Source organism: Neofelis nebulosa, chromosome X (assembly GCF_028018385.1).
Source record: "Neofelis nebulosa isolate mNeoNeb1 chromosome X, mNeoNeb1.pri, whole genome shotgun sequence".
NCBI lineage: Eukaryota > Metazoa > Chordata > Mammalia > Carnivora > Felidae > Neofelis > Neofelis nebulosa.
In genome coordinates, this window is record NC_080800.1 from 43,766,598 (window position 1) to 43,783,211 (window position 16,614).

The 16,614-nt window shown below is 41.2% G+C and overlaps 1 protein-coding gene across 4 annotated transcripts in view; it reads left to right on the plus strand.

Annotated features, from left to right (window-relative positions):
* CLCN5 (chloride voltage-gated channel 5) overlaps positions 1 to 16,132 on the plus strand; it is a 181,952-nt gene extending 165,820 nt beyond the window's left edge. For 3 of the 4 annotated variants that reach the window (XM_058714458.1, XM_058714457.1, XM_058714459.1), the window contains 9 exons: positions 433 to 620; positions 4,646 to 4,768; positions 5,617 to 5,823; positions 8,870 to 8,950; positions 9,188 to 9,730; positions 11,825 to 12,011; positions 13,236 to 13,634; positions 13,791 to 14,007; positions 15,193 to 16,132. In XM_058714458.1, the coding sequence (XP_058570441.1) occupies positions 433 to 620; positions 4,646 to 4,768; positions 5,617 to 5,823; positions 8,870 to 8,950; positions 9,188 to 9,730; positions 11,825 to 12,011; positions 13,236 to 13,634; positions 13,791 to 14,007; positions 15,193 to 15,283 (2,036 nt within the window). In that variant the 3' untranslated portion in view covers positions 15,284 to 16,132. The remainder of the gene's footprint in view (positions 1 to 432; positions 621 to 4,645; positions 4,769 to 5,616; positions 5,824 to 8,869; positions 8,951 to 9,187; positions 9,731 to 11,824; positions 12,012 to 13,235; positions 13,635 to 13,790; positions 14,008 to 15,192) is intronic. The other variant, XM_058714460.1, reaches the window with a different exon arrangement.
* The last annotated feature ends 482 nt before the right edge of the window (positions 16,133 to 16,614 follow it).

Sequence of the window (16,614 nt, forward strand, 5' to 3'; positions counted from 1 at the left end):
CAGGCAATCCACATTTTCTCAGTCTTATATAATAGTGAGAATAAAATGATCTTTAATAAACTCGACTGTATTCATGGATCGGTATCCATCAACTGTAAGTCAAAGCAGAGTCTTTGCCATGTAAATCAACTAAAAGGCAAATATTCAGGCTCCTTGCTCCCACCTCACCACTTTGCCTCTCCTCAAGTTCCCCGTGTATAGAAATTCTACTGACATGGTGTTTAATGCAGACAATGTTTTGTATTTTGTACACTCTTGAACAGGCATGTAATGACAGGTGAAATCTATTAGAGGTGATAGGTGGAAATCAAATAGACCATCAGAAAGAGGTTGCAAATGGAACAGAAAAGTTTATGATTATCCATTATTGTGATGCCCTTTTCCTCGTTTTCTCTGACAACTTTGGCCTTCCCTTCCCTCCCCTCAAATCAGGCTCCTTAGCTGGCTTGATAGACATTTCTGCTCATTGGATGACAGACTTAAAAGAAGGCATATGCACAGAGGGATTCTGGTTTAACCATGAACACTGTTGCTGGAACTCTGAGCACGTCACCTTCGAAGACAGAGACAAATGCCCTGAGTGGAATAGCTGGTCCCAGCTTCTCATCAGCACAGATGAGGTAACATGTTGTCAAGATCGCAGAACCACTTACTTTTATTCTTTTTTCTTAAAATTTATTTATTTTGAAAGAGGGAGAGTTCAAGTGTGAGTGGGGGGACAGCAAGAGAGAGAGGGAAAGAGAACCCCAAGCAGGCTCTGCACTGTTATTGCAGAGCCTGACACAGAGCTCGATCCCACAAACCGTGAGATGATAATCTGAGATAAAAGAGTTGGACACTCAACCAACTGAGCCACCCAGGCATCCCCCACTGACTTTTATTCTTACATTTGCTTCATTTCTTTTTTTTAAATTTATTAAACATTTTTTTAATGTTTATTTATTTTTGAGAGAGAGAGACAGAGACAGAGAGAGTGTGAGCAGGGGAGGGACAGAGAGAGAGGGAGACAGAATCTGAAGCAGGCTCCAGGCTCTGAGCTGTCAGCACAGAGCCCGATGTGGGGCTTGAACTCAAAGACTGTGAGATTGGGGTGCCTGGGTGGCTCAGTCGGTTAAGCATCCGACTTTGGCTCAGGTCATGATATCACAGTCTGTGAGTTCAAGCCCCGTGTTGGGCTCTGTGCTGACAGCTCAGAGCCTGGAGCCTGCTTTGGATTCCATGTCTCCCTCTCTCTCTGCCCCTCCCCTGCTCATGCTCTGTCTCTCTCTGTCTCAAAAATAAAATAAAAACATAAAAAAAAAAGACCGTGAGATCATGACCTGAGCCAAAGTCGGACGCTTAACCGACTGAGCCACCCAGGTGCCCCACATTTGCTTCATTTCTTATACTGTAGTCATGACAATTGTGGAATGTGCCCCCATTTTCCTTTTCATGAAAAGGAGAACCAGTGCCAGCTGCCTTTCTCTGTGGTTTAAGCGCAGCCCTATTTCTATCCATCTCTTCTGCCATGCGGAATCATTTGATGCTTACATAGTGGCTTAAAAGTTTTGCTTTTTTTAAAAACAGTCCTGGTGTTTCTCCTCAGTTGTTAGTACACAGTGTGACTGAATCTGTCTTTCTCTAGTAATTCCAGTAAAAATGTCAGAGCCAGCCAACAGGCATGCTATAATTTCTGACTAAGATGGAGTGGGTTAAAAATGTATCCATTGTATAGACTCCAAAAGTAATTTTCCCCTGAGAATTGCATTAGAACATTTTTTAATTTTTTTTTTTAACATTTATTTATTTTTGAGATAGAGAGAGACAGAGCATGAACGGGGGAGGGTCAGAGAGAGATAGGGAGACACAGAATCTGAAACGGGCTCCAGGCTCTGAGCAGTCAGCACAGAGCCCGATGCGGGGCTCGAACTCACATACCGCGAGATCGTGACCTGAGCCGAAGTCGGACGCTTAACCGACTGAGCCACCCAGGCGCCCCTAGAACATTTTTTAAAAAAGGAATACATTCCATATCAAAATAACAGAAATGCAGGAATAAAATTGCCCATAGCCTGCTTTGGAGATTAAATCAATATTTTCATTTGTCCTTGTCTCCTAGCATACATTTTTCAATATAAAAGTGACTGTTTTTCAGTTCCTTCCCTTTCTATTATTACCATTTGGGTTGTTTGTTGGATCTCTCCTACTAAAAACAAAAACCCACAAAACAGAACAAAGCAACTCTTAATTCCCATTTCTTCCACCAACTAAGACAGGTACCATCTCAGCTTACTACTCATTTACTCTGTTGGCGAAGTGACTGAGACAAGACTAGGATATTTATTTATACATTTTTTTAAAAATTTTTTTAATGTTTTTATTTATTTTTGAGGCAGAGACAGAGCATGAGCAGGGGAGGGGCAGAGAGAGAGGGAGACACAGAATCTGAAGCAGGCTCCAGGCTCTGAGCTGTCAGCACAGAGCCCGACGCGGGGCTCGAACTCACAGACTGTGAGATCATGACCTGAGCTGAAGTCGGACGCCCAACCAACTGAGCCACCCAGGCGCCCATATTTATATATTTAGAATGCATTTTTATTCCTACTTTGGTCCATAGACGATTTGAAATGGTGTGTGTGTGTGTGTGTGTGTGTGTGTGTGTGTGTGTGTGTTTGTGTGCACGCATACATACACACGTCAAGGGAAAAGAAGGATAGGAAAATAATAAATCAGAAATCAGAGTGTTTATGTACCTATATGACTGTACACATTGGCTTAGGGAAAGAGCTCATTAAAAGGGTTAGACACATACCATATGTGTGAGAGGGTTTAGATCTATCCTTCTCAAACTAGAGTAAGGTCTGTGTGCCAGCTGGTGGGTGAAACCACAAAATAAATGCTGTGTGCCTTCTCAGAATATCAGGGTTTTTTTCTGAATATTTTTTTTGAAATTACGTTTAATTACAAAGGAATGCAGAAGTCCCATGTTCATTAATATTAAACAATCTATGTTTCAGCTCTGCTCCTGAGTGTCCTACCCCAACCCTCTCTCCTAGATTAGGAATACTTGGGTAGAAAAGTTTGAGAAGCCCTGGAATTTAGGGTGAGTGTGTGTGTGTGTGTGTGTGTGTGTGTGTGTGTGATCCCCTTGCGTTTTTTTGATCAGTGGTGAAACAAGAATATGATCCATAGACTTTATTTCACCAGTTTTACACACATAGATGTGTGTGTGTGTGTGTGTGTGTGTGTGTGTAGTTCTCTGCAGTGTTACCACATGTGTAGGTTTGTGTTATCACCACCACAATCAAGACATAGAACTATTGTTCCATTACCACAAGGCTCCCCTGTGCTACCCTGTTATAGCCTTGCACATGTGTTTAAGTGTTCCAACTATAGCGTTCAAACTGGAGCTTGAGATTTGCTCAAATGACAGATTTCTCTGGCTGGTTTTTTTTGTTTTTTGTTTTTGTTTTTTTTTTTGAATGAAATCCTTGCCTGGAGAGAGTCTTCTAGATTCTGAGTTCTCCTGCCAAGAACTTGGCCTCCAGGTCTCTGCCTCTAGTCAGTTTTAGCTACTTGCCTTTCCATTCCCTCTCTCTCTCTGTTTCCCCGCTCTGGAGCCTTCTTCCTCCCTAGCTTCATTTGAAAGGCCAAGAGAGAGCAATTATCTATTCCTCTGAGGGACTAAACTAATGGAAAAGTTGTGTCAAAGCTATAACTCAGAAAAAAAAAATCTGAGCAGTTTGGCTCTCCTTCTCTAGGTCAGTGAATTATTTTAATTACGTTTTATGTTTAAATCAGAAGTCCAGTGAGTTGTGTTTCATATACTTTGAGTGAGTTTCAACTTCTAATATTTTTATCAGTAAGCATTCTCTCCTAATGTTCAAAATAGCTTTCTTTGTAAGATGTAACTGTTTGTAAGCCCTTTATGTTGGTGACTCCTTATTCGTGGTCAACATTAGATTTATTTTCTGGCCATCTTCATTATCATAGGAGGATAGTCTCAAAGGTGTATTCTCTCCATTTTAGAAATAGCTGTTGCTGTTTTATTCTTTGGGACAGCTGGTGTCTCACTGGTTTCGTTTTATGGTCAGAGCCTGAAACTTTCCACTTGCATATTCTTGTTGCTGAGTCTGTGATAGCAAAACTCTTGCAAAGATATGGTGATTCTCTATAGAACTGAACTGTGTATTTAAAGAAAAACCACTCAGGAATTTTCAACACTCTAATCTCCCATGAGAATTTGACACCAATGTAGGTAGCCAGCTGGTCTTCACCTCAAATGTGTAGCCAAAGTTCAGCCATTCCAGTAAAAGAGCTTTCAAGACTCTTAATAAAATTGGCATAAAATCATATATATTTGACTTCAAAACCTATCAAAGTGTTCATAAGGAACAGGAGTTTGCTTCAGGTTTTTGTTCGTTCTTCATTTTTGTCCATCCTTAGAAGCTGGTGTTGGTTTCCTTTGGGTGTAGCAAATCCTCTCTTTTTCAGTACCAAGTGGGCTGACACTATTTCAGTATTGCCTTTCTGACAATTCTGGAAGGAACATCTTGAGCTATTTAATACTGGTCTTTTTCTTTCTGATCTCCTTTCCCGAAAACCGATTACTCAGAAGGGCGGCATGCCTCACTAAAACAAGCTTCTTTCTTTTCCCTTGTTCCAGGGAGCCTTTGCCTACATAGTCAATTATTTCATGTACGTTCTCTGGGCTCTCCTATTTGCCTTCCTTGCCGTGTCTCTTGTCAAGGTATTTGCGCCTTATGCCTGTGGCTCCGGAATTCCTGAGGTAAGTCTCTCAAGTGGTTTATAAATGGACAATAATGATTCCTTCCTGGTTAAAAGCCTTTAGTATGTATTCCAGCATATACCACAATTTGAATATAAAACAGGATCAGACTCTGAGGAAATCTAGAGTCTCTCTAGGTCTTTCCACAAGTCTTCTCTCAGTCTGGGCCACCTGGAAACTAAAGGGAGTTGATTCCTAGCCCCCCTGGGGGTTCCTGGTGAATTAGGCCCCTTGAAGACCAACCCCCACTCCCTACCCAAGAAGCTCCCAGGGTCCCAAGATCCTGGCCTGAAAAAGTAGTGGTATTGTCAACTTTGTTAGAGTTGAAGAAACAAAGCTATTTTGCTACATTTCCTACAATATGATTCAGGCTAGGAAGGTAGTTGAAATCCTGTTTCTAACTACTTTGGGTTTAGATTGCTTGACAGTGACTGAAACCATTGAGATTTGAGGTTGCCCAGATGACCTTACCCCTCTCTGTTTCCTGACCAAGTCATAGTTATAAATTTCTTTGGCAGAGAATCAAGGCTATACTAGCCTGTAAGGATATAAGTAAGGAAAACACCCCCTCCCTGCCCCTCTTCTCCATATACACAGACTCCCATGCTTGTACTCCCTTGCCCAGCTAACACATGGCCCACCAAAATATAAGGAACATGAAATCTTAAAGAACAGTTCTTGCTTTCCTGGGCTCCCAGGCTTCCTCCCAAATTGGGGTCACTGTAGGTCAAACATCTATAGGTCATTTGTTCAAAAGGTGCAGTTTCTATAATGAGGTCCGGATTATTGCTTCCCAGCCTTGCTTACTTGCTTAGCCTATATTCAGTCTCTCTGTTTTTGGCCCGCAGATAAAAACTATCTTGAGCGGTTTTATTATTAGGGGCTATTTGGGTAAGTGGACCCTGATTATCAAAACCATCACGTTGGTGCTGGCCGTGTCATCAGGCTTGAGCTTGGGCAAAGAGGGCCCCCTAGTGCACGTGGCTTGCTGCTGTGGGAACATCCTGTGCCACTGCTTCAACAAATACAGGAAGAATGAGGCCAAGCGCAGAGAGGTAAGAACAGGTGGCCCAAGTAGTTTCTTTGTTGGTGAGAGCATAAATGGAACAGTCTTAGGGATGAGAATTTGGGGATTCTCCCAATGTCAACACAGACACCCTTTGACCCAGCAGCTCTACCTCTAGGAATTTAACCTACAGACATCCTAGCGTGTGTGCATGTGCACAAAGGTATGCATTTGGGAATAGTTCATGTGCAGCATTTGTCAATATCATGAGAAAATTAAACCATCACAATGTCCATCAATAGGACTGATTTGAATAAACAGTATTCTGTCCATGCTGTAGCATATTGTGCAGTCGTTAAAAAAAGAGAGCCTTATGTACATTGACATGGAATGATGGCTATAAAATATCATTCATTTTCAAAAGCCAGTTTTGGAACAATGCATACAAATAATAATTCAATTAATGTTTTTTTTTTAATTATGTAAATGTGCACCTAGAAAGAAAATGTCTGGAAAGTGGTTTTACTACAAACTATTAAAAATGTCTACCTGCAGTGAGTGGGGAAGTGAGGTGGCAGTGAAGGACTTTAACTGTAATAACTTTTACTATATATAACTATACAAGTATGTGTTATTTCTATTACAAAGTAAGTTACAAAAATAATAGTAGATTTTTAGAAGCAGTCGTTTATTCCTGTGAACGAATATGAACTCAGCCTGTTTCAGATGCCAGCTTTTTCATCTTTTATTTCTACCTACTGCCACACTGAATGAGTTTCTCTATGTATTGGATCTCTCTATGCCTTCTGCCTCAATCCCACCAGAGTAGTCCTGCCACAACATCTCTGTAGTGGTTCTCATGTTTATGTAGTTGCTAACGTATATCATTTTGAAGAGGAAGAGCAGTTTTTAAAAATGTTCCAAGTCATTGGTTACTTTTATCCTGATATAATGAAGGATTTAAGAAAATAATGGTTCTTGCTCTATTTTCCTTGAATTACAAAGAAATCACATATGAAATGGGTCATGGCCAAGGTCATCTCATTAGAAAGGATTTTTCACAAAATGGGAACCTAGTGATTTATTCTGAAAACCAAACAAAACAAAAAAAACCATAAGGCCCAGAAGGAAGCTCAAAGATGTTGAAACTTCAAATATGGAATACATTTTGATAGTCCAAGGGGGAATGTTTTTGGCAGGAGAAGAAGGTGAGCAGGAGAGAGAGAGGGAGAGGGAGATCTGAGTAACTTGTTTAGCTACCTGTCAAATGGTAGAAGGGCATAAAGGCAGTATTCAATTGCTGAGGTTGTTGGATGGTAATAATGCACGACAGAAGCTAAAGAGATGGAAAAAAAAAACATTTTAACTGGCAAGAGTAAAGTGTTGATTGCTGCTGGTTTTGCCTGGGCAGGGGTGACTTTGAAACTACAGATTGCCAGTTACTTTCATTCCATAAAATTGGCATTTCTGTTCAAGTAGTTCCTTATAGAAGGGGAGTAGTTCCTTATGAGAGGGAGTTTGGGCTATTTCTCTGTACAGATGTCATTTATTCCTCTAACTAGACCCAGGAATATTTGCATCTTGAGCTCACTTCCTATTGTTTATTTTAGACTTTCCAGTTATTTCTTCCTGTTGTTCTCACCATCGGCAGCCACCCTTTTGTGTCCTGGGGCCTTGTGAAAGTGGGCAGATGCTTGAAGGTAGAACAGGGATTTGAGAAGGAAGGGCATGGACAGACTCCACTCGGTCAACAAAAAAAAATTGAAGCAAACTAGCCACCACGATTCTTTCTTTTTTCTCATAATTCATCCCAAACAGTCACTGAAATGCTTTCAATGAAAGCCAATATATAGCTGTGGATTTTGAAGTCCTCCCAAGTTAGCCCTGGACATCTCACTCTTTCCTCCCCTTCATTTTCCTGCCCTGCACCATCCTGCCCAGAGAATCCTGCCTATTTATTTTGCCAAGAACCATTTTATTCTTCAAAAACTCTTAATTTTTAATCATCTTTATTTTTTTAATGTTTATTTATTTTGAGAGAGAGCACACATGCATGAGTGGGGGAGGGGCAGAGAGAGGGAGGGAGAGAGAGGATCCCAAGCAGGCCCCACACAGTCAGCACACAGAGCCTGATGTGGGGCTCGATCTCAAGATCCGTGAAATCATGACCTGAGCCAAAATCAAGAGTCACACGCTTAACTGATGGAGCCACCCAAGCGCCCCTAAACTTTCTTTTAAAAATTTTCCTTACGAGTACAAATCACTTCTCACTCCACAGCAACCAGAATCTAATGAAAGGACCTTTTCTTCCCATTAATTCGGTGTGTTTTTCATGCATATTTTACATGCACATGCATATGCCTGCCTACAAAGGTAGGGCTAAGTATATTACTTGCTCTCTTTCTCTGTCTCCTTGTCCCTTTTTATTTCCCCCTGATAGCTTCTTCCCCTTCCTCTTCCACCTAGCCCTTTTCATTGCCACACTGAAACACCCTTAGGTCTTCTCTTCCCTTCAAAATCTATCTCCTTGCTTCTAGTTGCTTCTAGTTGCCTCCCTATTTCTTTTTCCACAGGTCACTATGTATGGAGTAGGGCACATAGTACAGGAAACCCCAACTACCCATTGTATGAATATTTGCAGCTCCTGAATAGATGTGAGCCAATTGTTATTTCAGTTTTGTATCATCACAGCCTTCTCTAAACTCTCGTTTAAAAGGCATTCCTTAACAGAGAGTGCTGTGTAAATACATCACTGAAAATTCTTCATTTAGGTGGTTCCTAGGTCTACAAACTCAATTTCATTAGTGAATGGAGAGTATTGGGGCTGGGGGGCATGATGTGGAATAAAGTACATGCCTGAATTAATTACAGAGGAAAGACCCTTTGCCTGTTCAAGCATTTGAACTGTGTTCAAAATTTAGCATGCAGTGTTTGCTCTCAAATAAATATAAATTGAATTTTGTCTTTGATAAACTGGTTACAGAGCATGTAAAGTTTTAAAAGAAATGTCAACCACTAACGTTCCTTTTAAACATGCGATTGACAGAAGAAAGGTGGCATTATTTCTGTCACTAATTTTGAGTTTTGGATTGTAGGTCTTGTCGGCTGCAGCAGCAGCTGGTGTATCCGTAGCCTTTGGGGCACCAATCGGTGGAGTATTATTCAGCCTAGAAGAGGTAACTACTTTTAACTGTCTGTAGAACATGCATGTTGCTTTTGAATCAGGAATTCTGGCCAGTGTGTATGTATGGTGCAGTCCCAAAGCTCTCTGATCAACTCCGTGTTTACCACGTGACCAGAGATCTCTGGGCAGTTTTTTTGTCCTGAGCTCTCATTCCTGCAGCACCAGCTTTTCACCTGGAACTGTGTCTGCATACTGCTCTAAGTTTGCTTTCCCACCTTCTTTCTTACAGGTCAGCTACTATTTCCCCCTCAAAACGTTGTGGCGTTCATTCTTTGCTGCCTTGGTGGCAGCATTTACTCTACGTTCCATCAATCCATTTGGAAACAGCCGACTAGTTCTGTTTTATGTGGAGTTTCACACCCCATGGCATCTCTTTGAGCTTGTGCCGTTCATTCTGCTGGGTATATTTGGTGGTCTGTGGGGTGCTTTGTTTATCCGCACCAACATCGCCTGGTGTCGGAAGCGTAAGACCACTCAGTTGGGCAAGTATCCTGTCATAGAGGTACTTGTTGTGACAGCCATCACTGCTATCCTGGCTTTCCCCAATGAATACACCCGCATGAGCACAAGTGAGCTCATTTCTGAGCTGTTTAATGACTGTGGCCTTCTGGATTCCTCCAAGCTTTGTGACTATGAGAACCGTTTCAACACAAGCAAGGGGGGTGAACTGCCTGACAGACCGGCTGGTGTGGGAGTCTACAGTGCCATGTGGCAGCTGGCCTTGACACTCATACTGAAAATTGTCATCACTATATTCACCTTTGGCATGAAGGTGAGGAGATTCTTTTGATGTTCAGTGGATATATGTGTGGCTATGGGTTGAGGGGTAAAGCCAAGATATAAAATCTTCAAAGCTCCTGTGGCACTTCCAACCCCACACAACATTATCCCCCACCCTCAAAAGTCCTTTTTGCCCCCACATGTCCTCCTAACTTCCTAGAGAATTGAACTTCTATCGAAAATTATCTAAGCCTAGTTTTAGGCCAAATGCACACCTCAATGATGAGATGTAAGTGGAAATGTTTTCTCCTTTTCCGTGGAGCACATATTTTGCCCTCAGAAAGGATGGTGAGGTATTTATTCATGTGCATTTTGTATTAAAACAATATCTGCCCAACATGTTTTTGGTCCTTATAGGGTGGCTTTAGAGTTTGCCAATAAAGCAAAATATTAAGTTGAACCAAATGAAGTAGCCAGTACTCAACCATTTTGAACACTAAAAGAGCAATCTCATCAAGTTCAACCTGATGTATACCTAAATGTATTCTTTACAGTCATTATCAGTGCCTGTTTATTGAGAACTTCACAGGTGATCCCAAGTTAATATTGAAACTCTCAACAGCAGACATCAGGCCAGCATCTTTTATTTTCAGTACCTGTTATCATTTCTGTATTTCAGAAGAAACCAGAAAGGAACATTTGTTAAGGTATTTTCCTCCTCCTTCCTAGATTATTTGTCTTTCCTTTAGCACCCAACTACTGAGTTATTCCCCTCTATTCAAACCAGACAATGAGAGACAAGCGCTCGCTGTAGGCAGTGCTAGAAACCTCTGAATTGTCATGCATCTTCCTAACACCCTGGAAAAGTCTTGCTGCGCTTCTTGAGTTGTTTGTTTGTTGTTTGTTTGTTTGTTTTTTCCTCACGGCTTCCTTCTTTTAAAGTGAACAGTCAGACCATCAAACCCACCCAGTTTCAAATGCATTCCAAAATTGAACACAAGTTATTTAAAAATAATCTGCTGTTTCAATGATTTTGCCCTTGTCATAACTTCCTTCCCCTAACACAGTAAATTGAGATTTCACTGTAGTATCCTAGGAGTCAAGAAATAGAGCAGGAGACAGATGAGAGGGTTTTTTTGTCATTGTTGGTTTTGTTTTGTTTTGTTTTGTTTTTTGGATAGTCATGCAATCCATAGTTACTACCTCATTTTTAAAATGTAATCATTGGGGCGCCTGGGTGGCGCAGTCGGTTAAGCGTCCGACTTCAGCCAGGTCACGATCTTGCGGTCCGTGAGTTCGAGCCCCGCGTCAGGCTCTGGGCTGATGGCTCGGAGCCTGGAGCCTGTTTCCGATTCTGTGTCTCCCTCTCTCTCTGCCCCTCCCCCGTTCATGCTCTGTCTCTCTCTGTCCCAAAAATAAATTAAAAAACGTTGAAAAAAATTAAAAAAAAAAAATTAAAAAAAAAAATAAAATAAAATGTAATCATTTCGTCTTTATACTGTTACCAAGTAAAATGAAACCTCATGTACCATCCTTTTCATGTGAGCAATGGGTTAAAATTCAATATATGAGAGTGGTTTTAAGCATTGCATTTAAACCCCAGCACCAGTATTTACTGTGTCTTGAGCTTGGGTGAGTTACTTAACCTCTCTGAATCTTAAGTTCTGTGCGATTTGGGAATAATAATGCCTATTCCTGGGGTGGTTATAAAGAACTGAGGAAATCTTGTTAGTGGAGTATCCAGCATAGAGCATGGAAGATAGTCAATAGAGGGTAATTGTTGTTGATAAGAATTCAGCATTGGGGGAAAATGTCTGCATATATGAGAAACTCCATCTATTTTCCTTTTTCTTTGGGAAAGGCTTAATTTCTGCCTCCAGTTCTGTGTTGGTCTGGAGAGTTCAGGCTCTTGCCTGATGGACCCCGAATCAGGGTAAGCTTCTTTGCAGTTGTACTTGCCTGCGCGTCCCGGAGAACCTCTAGCCCCTGTAGCATTACACAAATATTTATGGCCACTTGCTAGCATAGTGCATAGTTAAATTGTCATTGGCCTGTTTGCTTCGCAGAGGTTCAGTCCTCTAGCCCTTACCACATGCCAGGCAAGCGCATCATTTCTCACTAACCATCTGTTGCTTTCTCTTTGCAGATCCCATCTGGCCTGTTTATCCCCAGCATGGCTGTTGGTGCTATAGCAGGCCGACTTTTAGGAGTAGGAATGGAGCAGCTGGCTTATTACCACCATGACTGGGCCATCTTTAATAGCTGGTGTAGTCAAGGAGCAGATTGTATCACCCCTGGACTTTATGCGATGGTTGGGGCTGCAGCCTGCTTAGGTGGGTAGTGTTTGTATTGATTTCAAAGAAGTTGCCACACAGGTGACAGAATAAAGACATGTGATATTAAACACAGTCGACTGCAGAGGTTGAGAGCACAAGCAAGCACACATGAGCAGAGGAGGGGCAGAAGGAGAGAGAGAGAGAGAGAGAGAGAGAGAGAGAGAGTGAGAGAGTGTGTCAGTCTTAAGCAGGCTCCACGCTCAGCACAGAACCTGACGCAGGGCTCCAGAGGTCATGAGATCATGACCCGAGAAATCAAAAGTCAGATGTTCAACCTACTGAGCCACCCAGGTGCCACTGAAGGTTTTTTTTTTTTTTTAATGAGCATCCATTTCCTGTTGGGTTTGCCATTTTTCAAGTGCTTTAAGAAAGCATTCTTTATCCTATAGCTATATTCCTCCCTTTTGAGAGTAATTTTACTCTCAAATTTCATCCTACTAAGGAAATTATCAGAAACTCGGATAAGGATATCTGCCCAAGAATGTTCATCACAGTATTATTTATGATAGCAAGAAATTGGAATCAACTTAAATATGTACAGTAAGGGACTGGTTAAATAAATTATGGTGAATCCATATAATGTTATACTATATAGCCATTGAATGTGATGCTAATACTTAACATCTTTAAATCCAATGTTAAATGAATTTGTAATAATATATGAAATGTTCCTGACATAAAGTGGGGGGAGGGGAGCATGGTGGGGAATTAAACATATAATATGAGCTCACCTACCTACAAATACATATTTTTGCATAGCGAAAAACTTGAAAAAGTCATTCCAAATTTTCACTCTGCTTATTTCTAGGCAGTGAGCTTATGGATAATGACTTTCTTTTATATACTTAAAAACAATGTTTGAATTTCCTACAATGGCCTGTACATTCCAGAGAACCTATAGTCCTAGCAGTGTTATACCAATTGTGGATATCTTTTGCAATTACTTTTCTAATTAGGGGGGAGAAAGCAGCACACAAATAAGAAACAAAAGAAGAAAAATCCAGATGGCATCTGGGTCTTTTATAGATATTATTTTGAGAAATCTGACTCACATCCATTATAAACTTACTTTAACCCAGCCGCTGTGCAGTTATAGGTGAGACCTCCTTTTAGCAATGCTTCTGGTACATGGGCTTTGCCTGGATGGGCTCCTGTCACAGGCCCTTAATTGTAATGAATCTGGACTTCTGTTTTTAGTAGCTTATATCTGTTTCCTTGTAGGTGGGGTGACTCGGATGACTGTTTCTCTCGTTGTCATAATGTTTGAACTAACTGGTGGCTTGGAGTACATTGTGCCTCTGATGGCTGCAGCCATGACAAGCAAGTGGGTGGCAGATGCTCTGGGGCGGGAGGGCATCTATGATGCCCACATTCGTCTCAATGGTTACCCCTTTCTTGAAGCCAAAGAAGAGTTTGCTCATAAGACCCTGGCAATGGATGTGATGAAACCCCGTAGAAATGATCCTTTATTGACTGTCCTTACTCAGGACAGCATGACCGTGGAAGATGTAGAGACTATCATCAGTGAAACCACTTATAGTGGCTTCCCAGTGGTGGTGTCCCGGGAATCCCAAAGACTTGTGGGTTTTGTTCTCCGAAGAGATCTCATCATTTCAATCGGTAAGGATTTCAGAAAGGGGATAATGGAATCCACTATGGAAATAAAATAAATATGTGCAAAATGGGGGACGACACAGGGAGGACAGGACCAATGAGGGGCCAGAAGGATTGAACTGGCACTTCTATTTTCAACTTTTTTTTCTACTTCTCAAATAGAAAATGCTCGCAAAAAACAGGATGGAGTTGTGAGCACTTCCATCATTTATTTCACTGAGCATTCTCCTCCGATGCCACCATACACACCACCCACCCTAAAGCTTCGGAACATCCTGGATCTCAGCCCCTTCACTGTGACTGACCTTACACCCATGGAGATTGTAGTGGATATCTTCCGCAAGCTGGGACTGCGGCAGTGCCTGGTTACGCACAATGGGTGAGAGCTCTTTGGTGAAGGCAAATTGGATCATGGGAGGAAAGAGTGTAGAGAGATAAAGAAGAACCCAATTCATCTGAACATTAGTAGCATGTATAGGGCCTTTTGAAGCTCCGAGGTGAAGACAGATGTGTTTCTTTTATCATCATGATTAATAGAAAAGGAGTTTGGGGAAGAAAGTGTGATTGGGAAATGTGAACTGCTGGCTGCACATTATAAATAACACGGCCCCTCCCCCACAAAGGAAATGGCTGTGTTCTTGTGAAGAGACAGCACCAAAATTATAATGATATTAGGTATTATTCGTATAGTATTTGGTCCTTATGATACCTGTGCTGTTATCATTGGAGGATGATAAAGCCAAGTTTCAGTGAGGTTTAAAGATTTACACAAGAGTCCACAATCAATATATAGTAGGGAGAGGCTTTAAACACAAGTCTTCTGACTCCCAAGGCCAAGGCTCTTTCTTTCAGGGATATTTCTTATGCAGTAAAGGAAGCCCTGCTATTTTTATTGGAAAAGAAGGGAAGTTGAGGAGAAGGGTGGATTTTTTTCTAAACATGGTATGCCAATCCAGCAATTATATGAGAATTTCACTCTCTAAAATTTCTAAATGTTGTAACAGATGTCTTGCAGGATTGAAATCAGCAAGGGGACTTTCCCTAACTGATTCATTCAACATTTACTGAATCCCCTACTTCATGCAAGAAGGTATTCCACTAGACTCCATAGAGACACAAAAGTGAATAAGGCCCTTCTCTGCCCTCAAGGAGTGCACAGTGTCACAGGGAACCTAAGAACACAGGAGCATGCATTCCACAACAGCAAACAAGACAAGTGTGTAGATCATGCCATTGCTGCAAGGGGGTCATGGTCATTGCTGGCCTGTAGGATCAGAGAGAGTGTTCTGGAAGAGCAGCATTTGAACTGAGTGGCAGGAGATAAGGTTCAGATACGTAGGGAATATTTAAAGCAGAGGAAATAGCAAGATGTGAGATGTGAAGCAGAAATGTCTGCAGCCTGTTTAGGGACCCATGTGCCGTCCCATTTGCTGGGCACACATAACACTGTAAGTTGCAGTTAGTGTTTGAAGACAAAGTTGAAAAGGCCTGAGGAGGAAAAGCATCACCATTGAGAATGTTAACTACCGATTTGTTTTTGTTTTGTTGCCTTGTTTTCTTTTAGGCGATTGCTTGGAATCATTACCAAAAAGGATGTGCTAAAGCATATAGCACAGATGGCGAACCAAGATCCTGACTCCATTCTCTTCAACTAGAATCACAGGGTTGTGCTAGATATAAAACAGGAAGGACATTGCAGACCATGGATGTATTTTATTTACTGGGTACCCAAAACACATTTCCCATATTTGGATGGTGAAGTTATATCAGTGTGTTGTCTCTTTCCTATAAGTTAACCAGTTGCACTACATAATCTCTGGAATTTAATCTTCTCTTTAGGAGAAAATACAGTTAGGCTTCTGTGATATCGCATTAGGAAGATTTCATGAGAGAATAAACAAGATTGCTAGGGTTTAATTCTTTAAATTTTTTTTTTTAATTTAAAACATAATTGTTAGCCAATATGCAATCACTGAAAACTATGCAAGAAAAATTCCAACCGTCCTGACCTATAGCCTGCAGAAAGCTCATGACCAAGTCACTTTTTTGGACTCTGTCATTGGTGGAAGATGAAGTGTAAACTAAGGGGCTTTGCTTTTCCGAACACAGAAAGGAAAGCCAGAAGGAAAATAGTAATGCTGTTTTTCAGACTGTGAAAATTCAGTTCAAATGTTTTCTTGTTCCTGTTACAATATTTAGCATTATTAGTTTGTGTGTGTGTATGTGTATGTTAATATCTGATTATAAGACAATGCTGCTTTGGTTAACCTCCTCTAAACAAATTTAGAGAGGTTGACTTTTATAGCTTGCTTGTTCCTGGTACTCTTTTGAAGTGCACAAAGATAAGTTATGGAACTTTCTCCTTGTCTGCCAAAAGGGTGATTTTCCAGATGGTTTTTGTTAGTCCAGTAGACAAGGACTTTGCCATGAATTTGTTAGTAAGGAATGATTTCTCCAGCTTCCTTGAAATGAATGATTAGTAAAGTTCTAAGCCAAGTCAATGACTAGGAATTTCACGTTTTTTTGTGAGGTCCCAACTAATTCTCTTACCCAGATGCCACCTCCATGAGTGATGGTGCTTTAGGCTTCTGGAATATGTAAGAATAGTAAAGGGAACCAAATCTGGACTGCATACTGATAAACCAGGGAAGATCCTGAGCTGTATCTGCATTCTCATGCATTCCTTCCTAAAGACCACCAGTACTAAAATAACTGGGCACTCATGCCTCCTTCCAGTGTTAAGTACATATAACAGGCCAGTTGTTGTCCCTGTGAACATGAATTTAGGCTTGGGGTACTTTCAAATCCATTCGAGGCATTGGAATAGGATAGGCAGCTGTGACTCCCTTGGGGTTCCTTAGAATTCTAAATAAAATACAGAACCATCCTAAGACCCAGGGGTGTGGACAAGGCCTGGTGACACCAAAGGTGCTTGTATCCAATTGAAAAGGTGCCTGTCTCAATTTTCTACCACCTTTACTGCAGT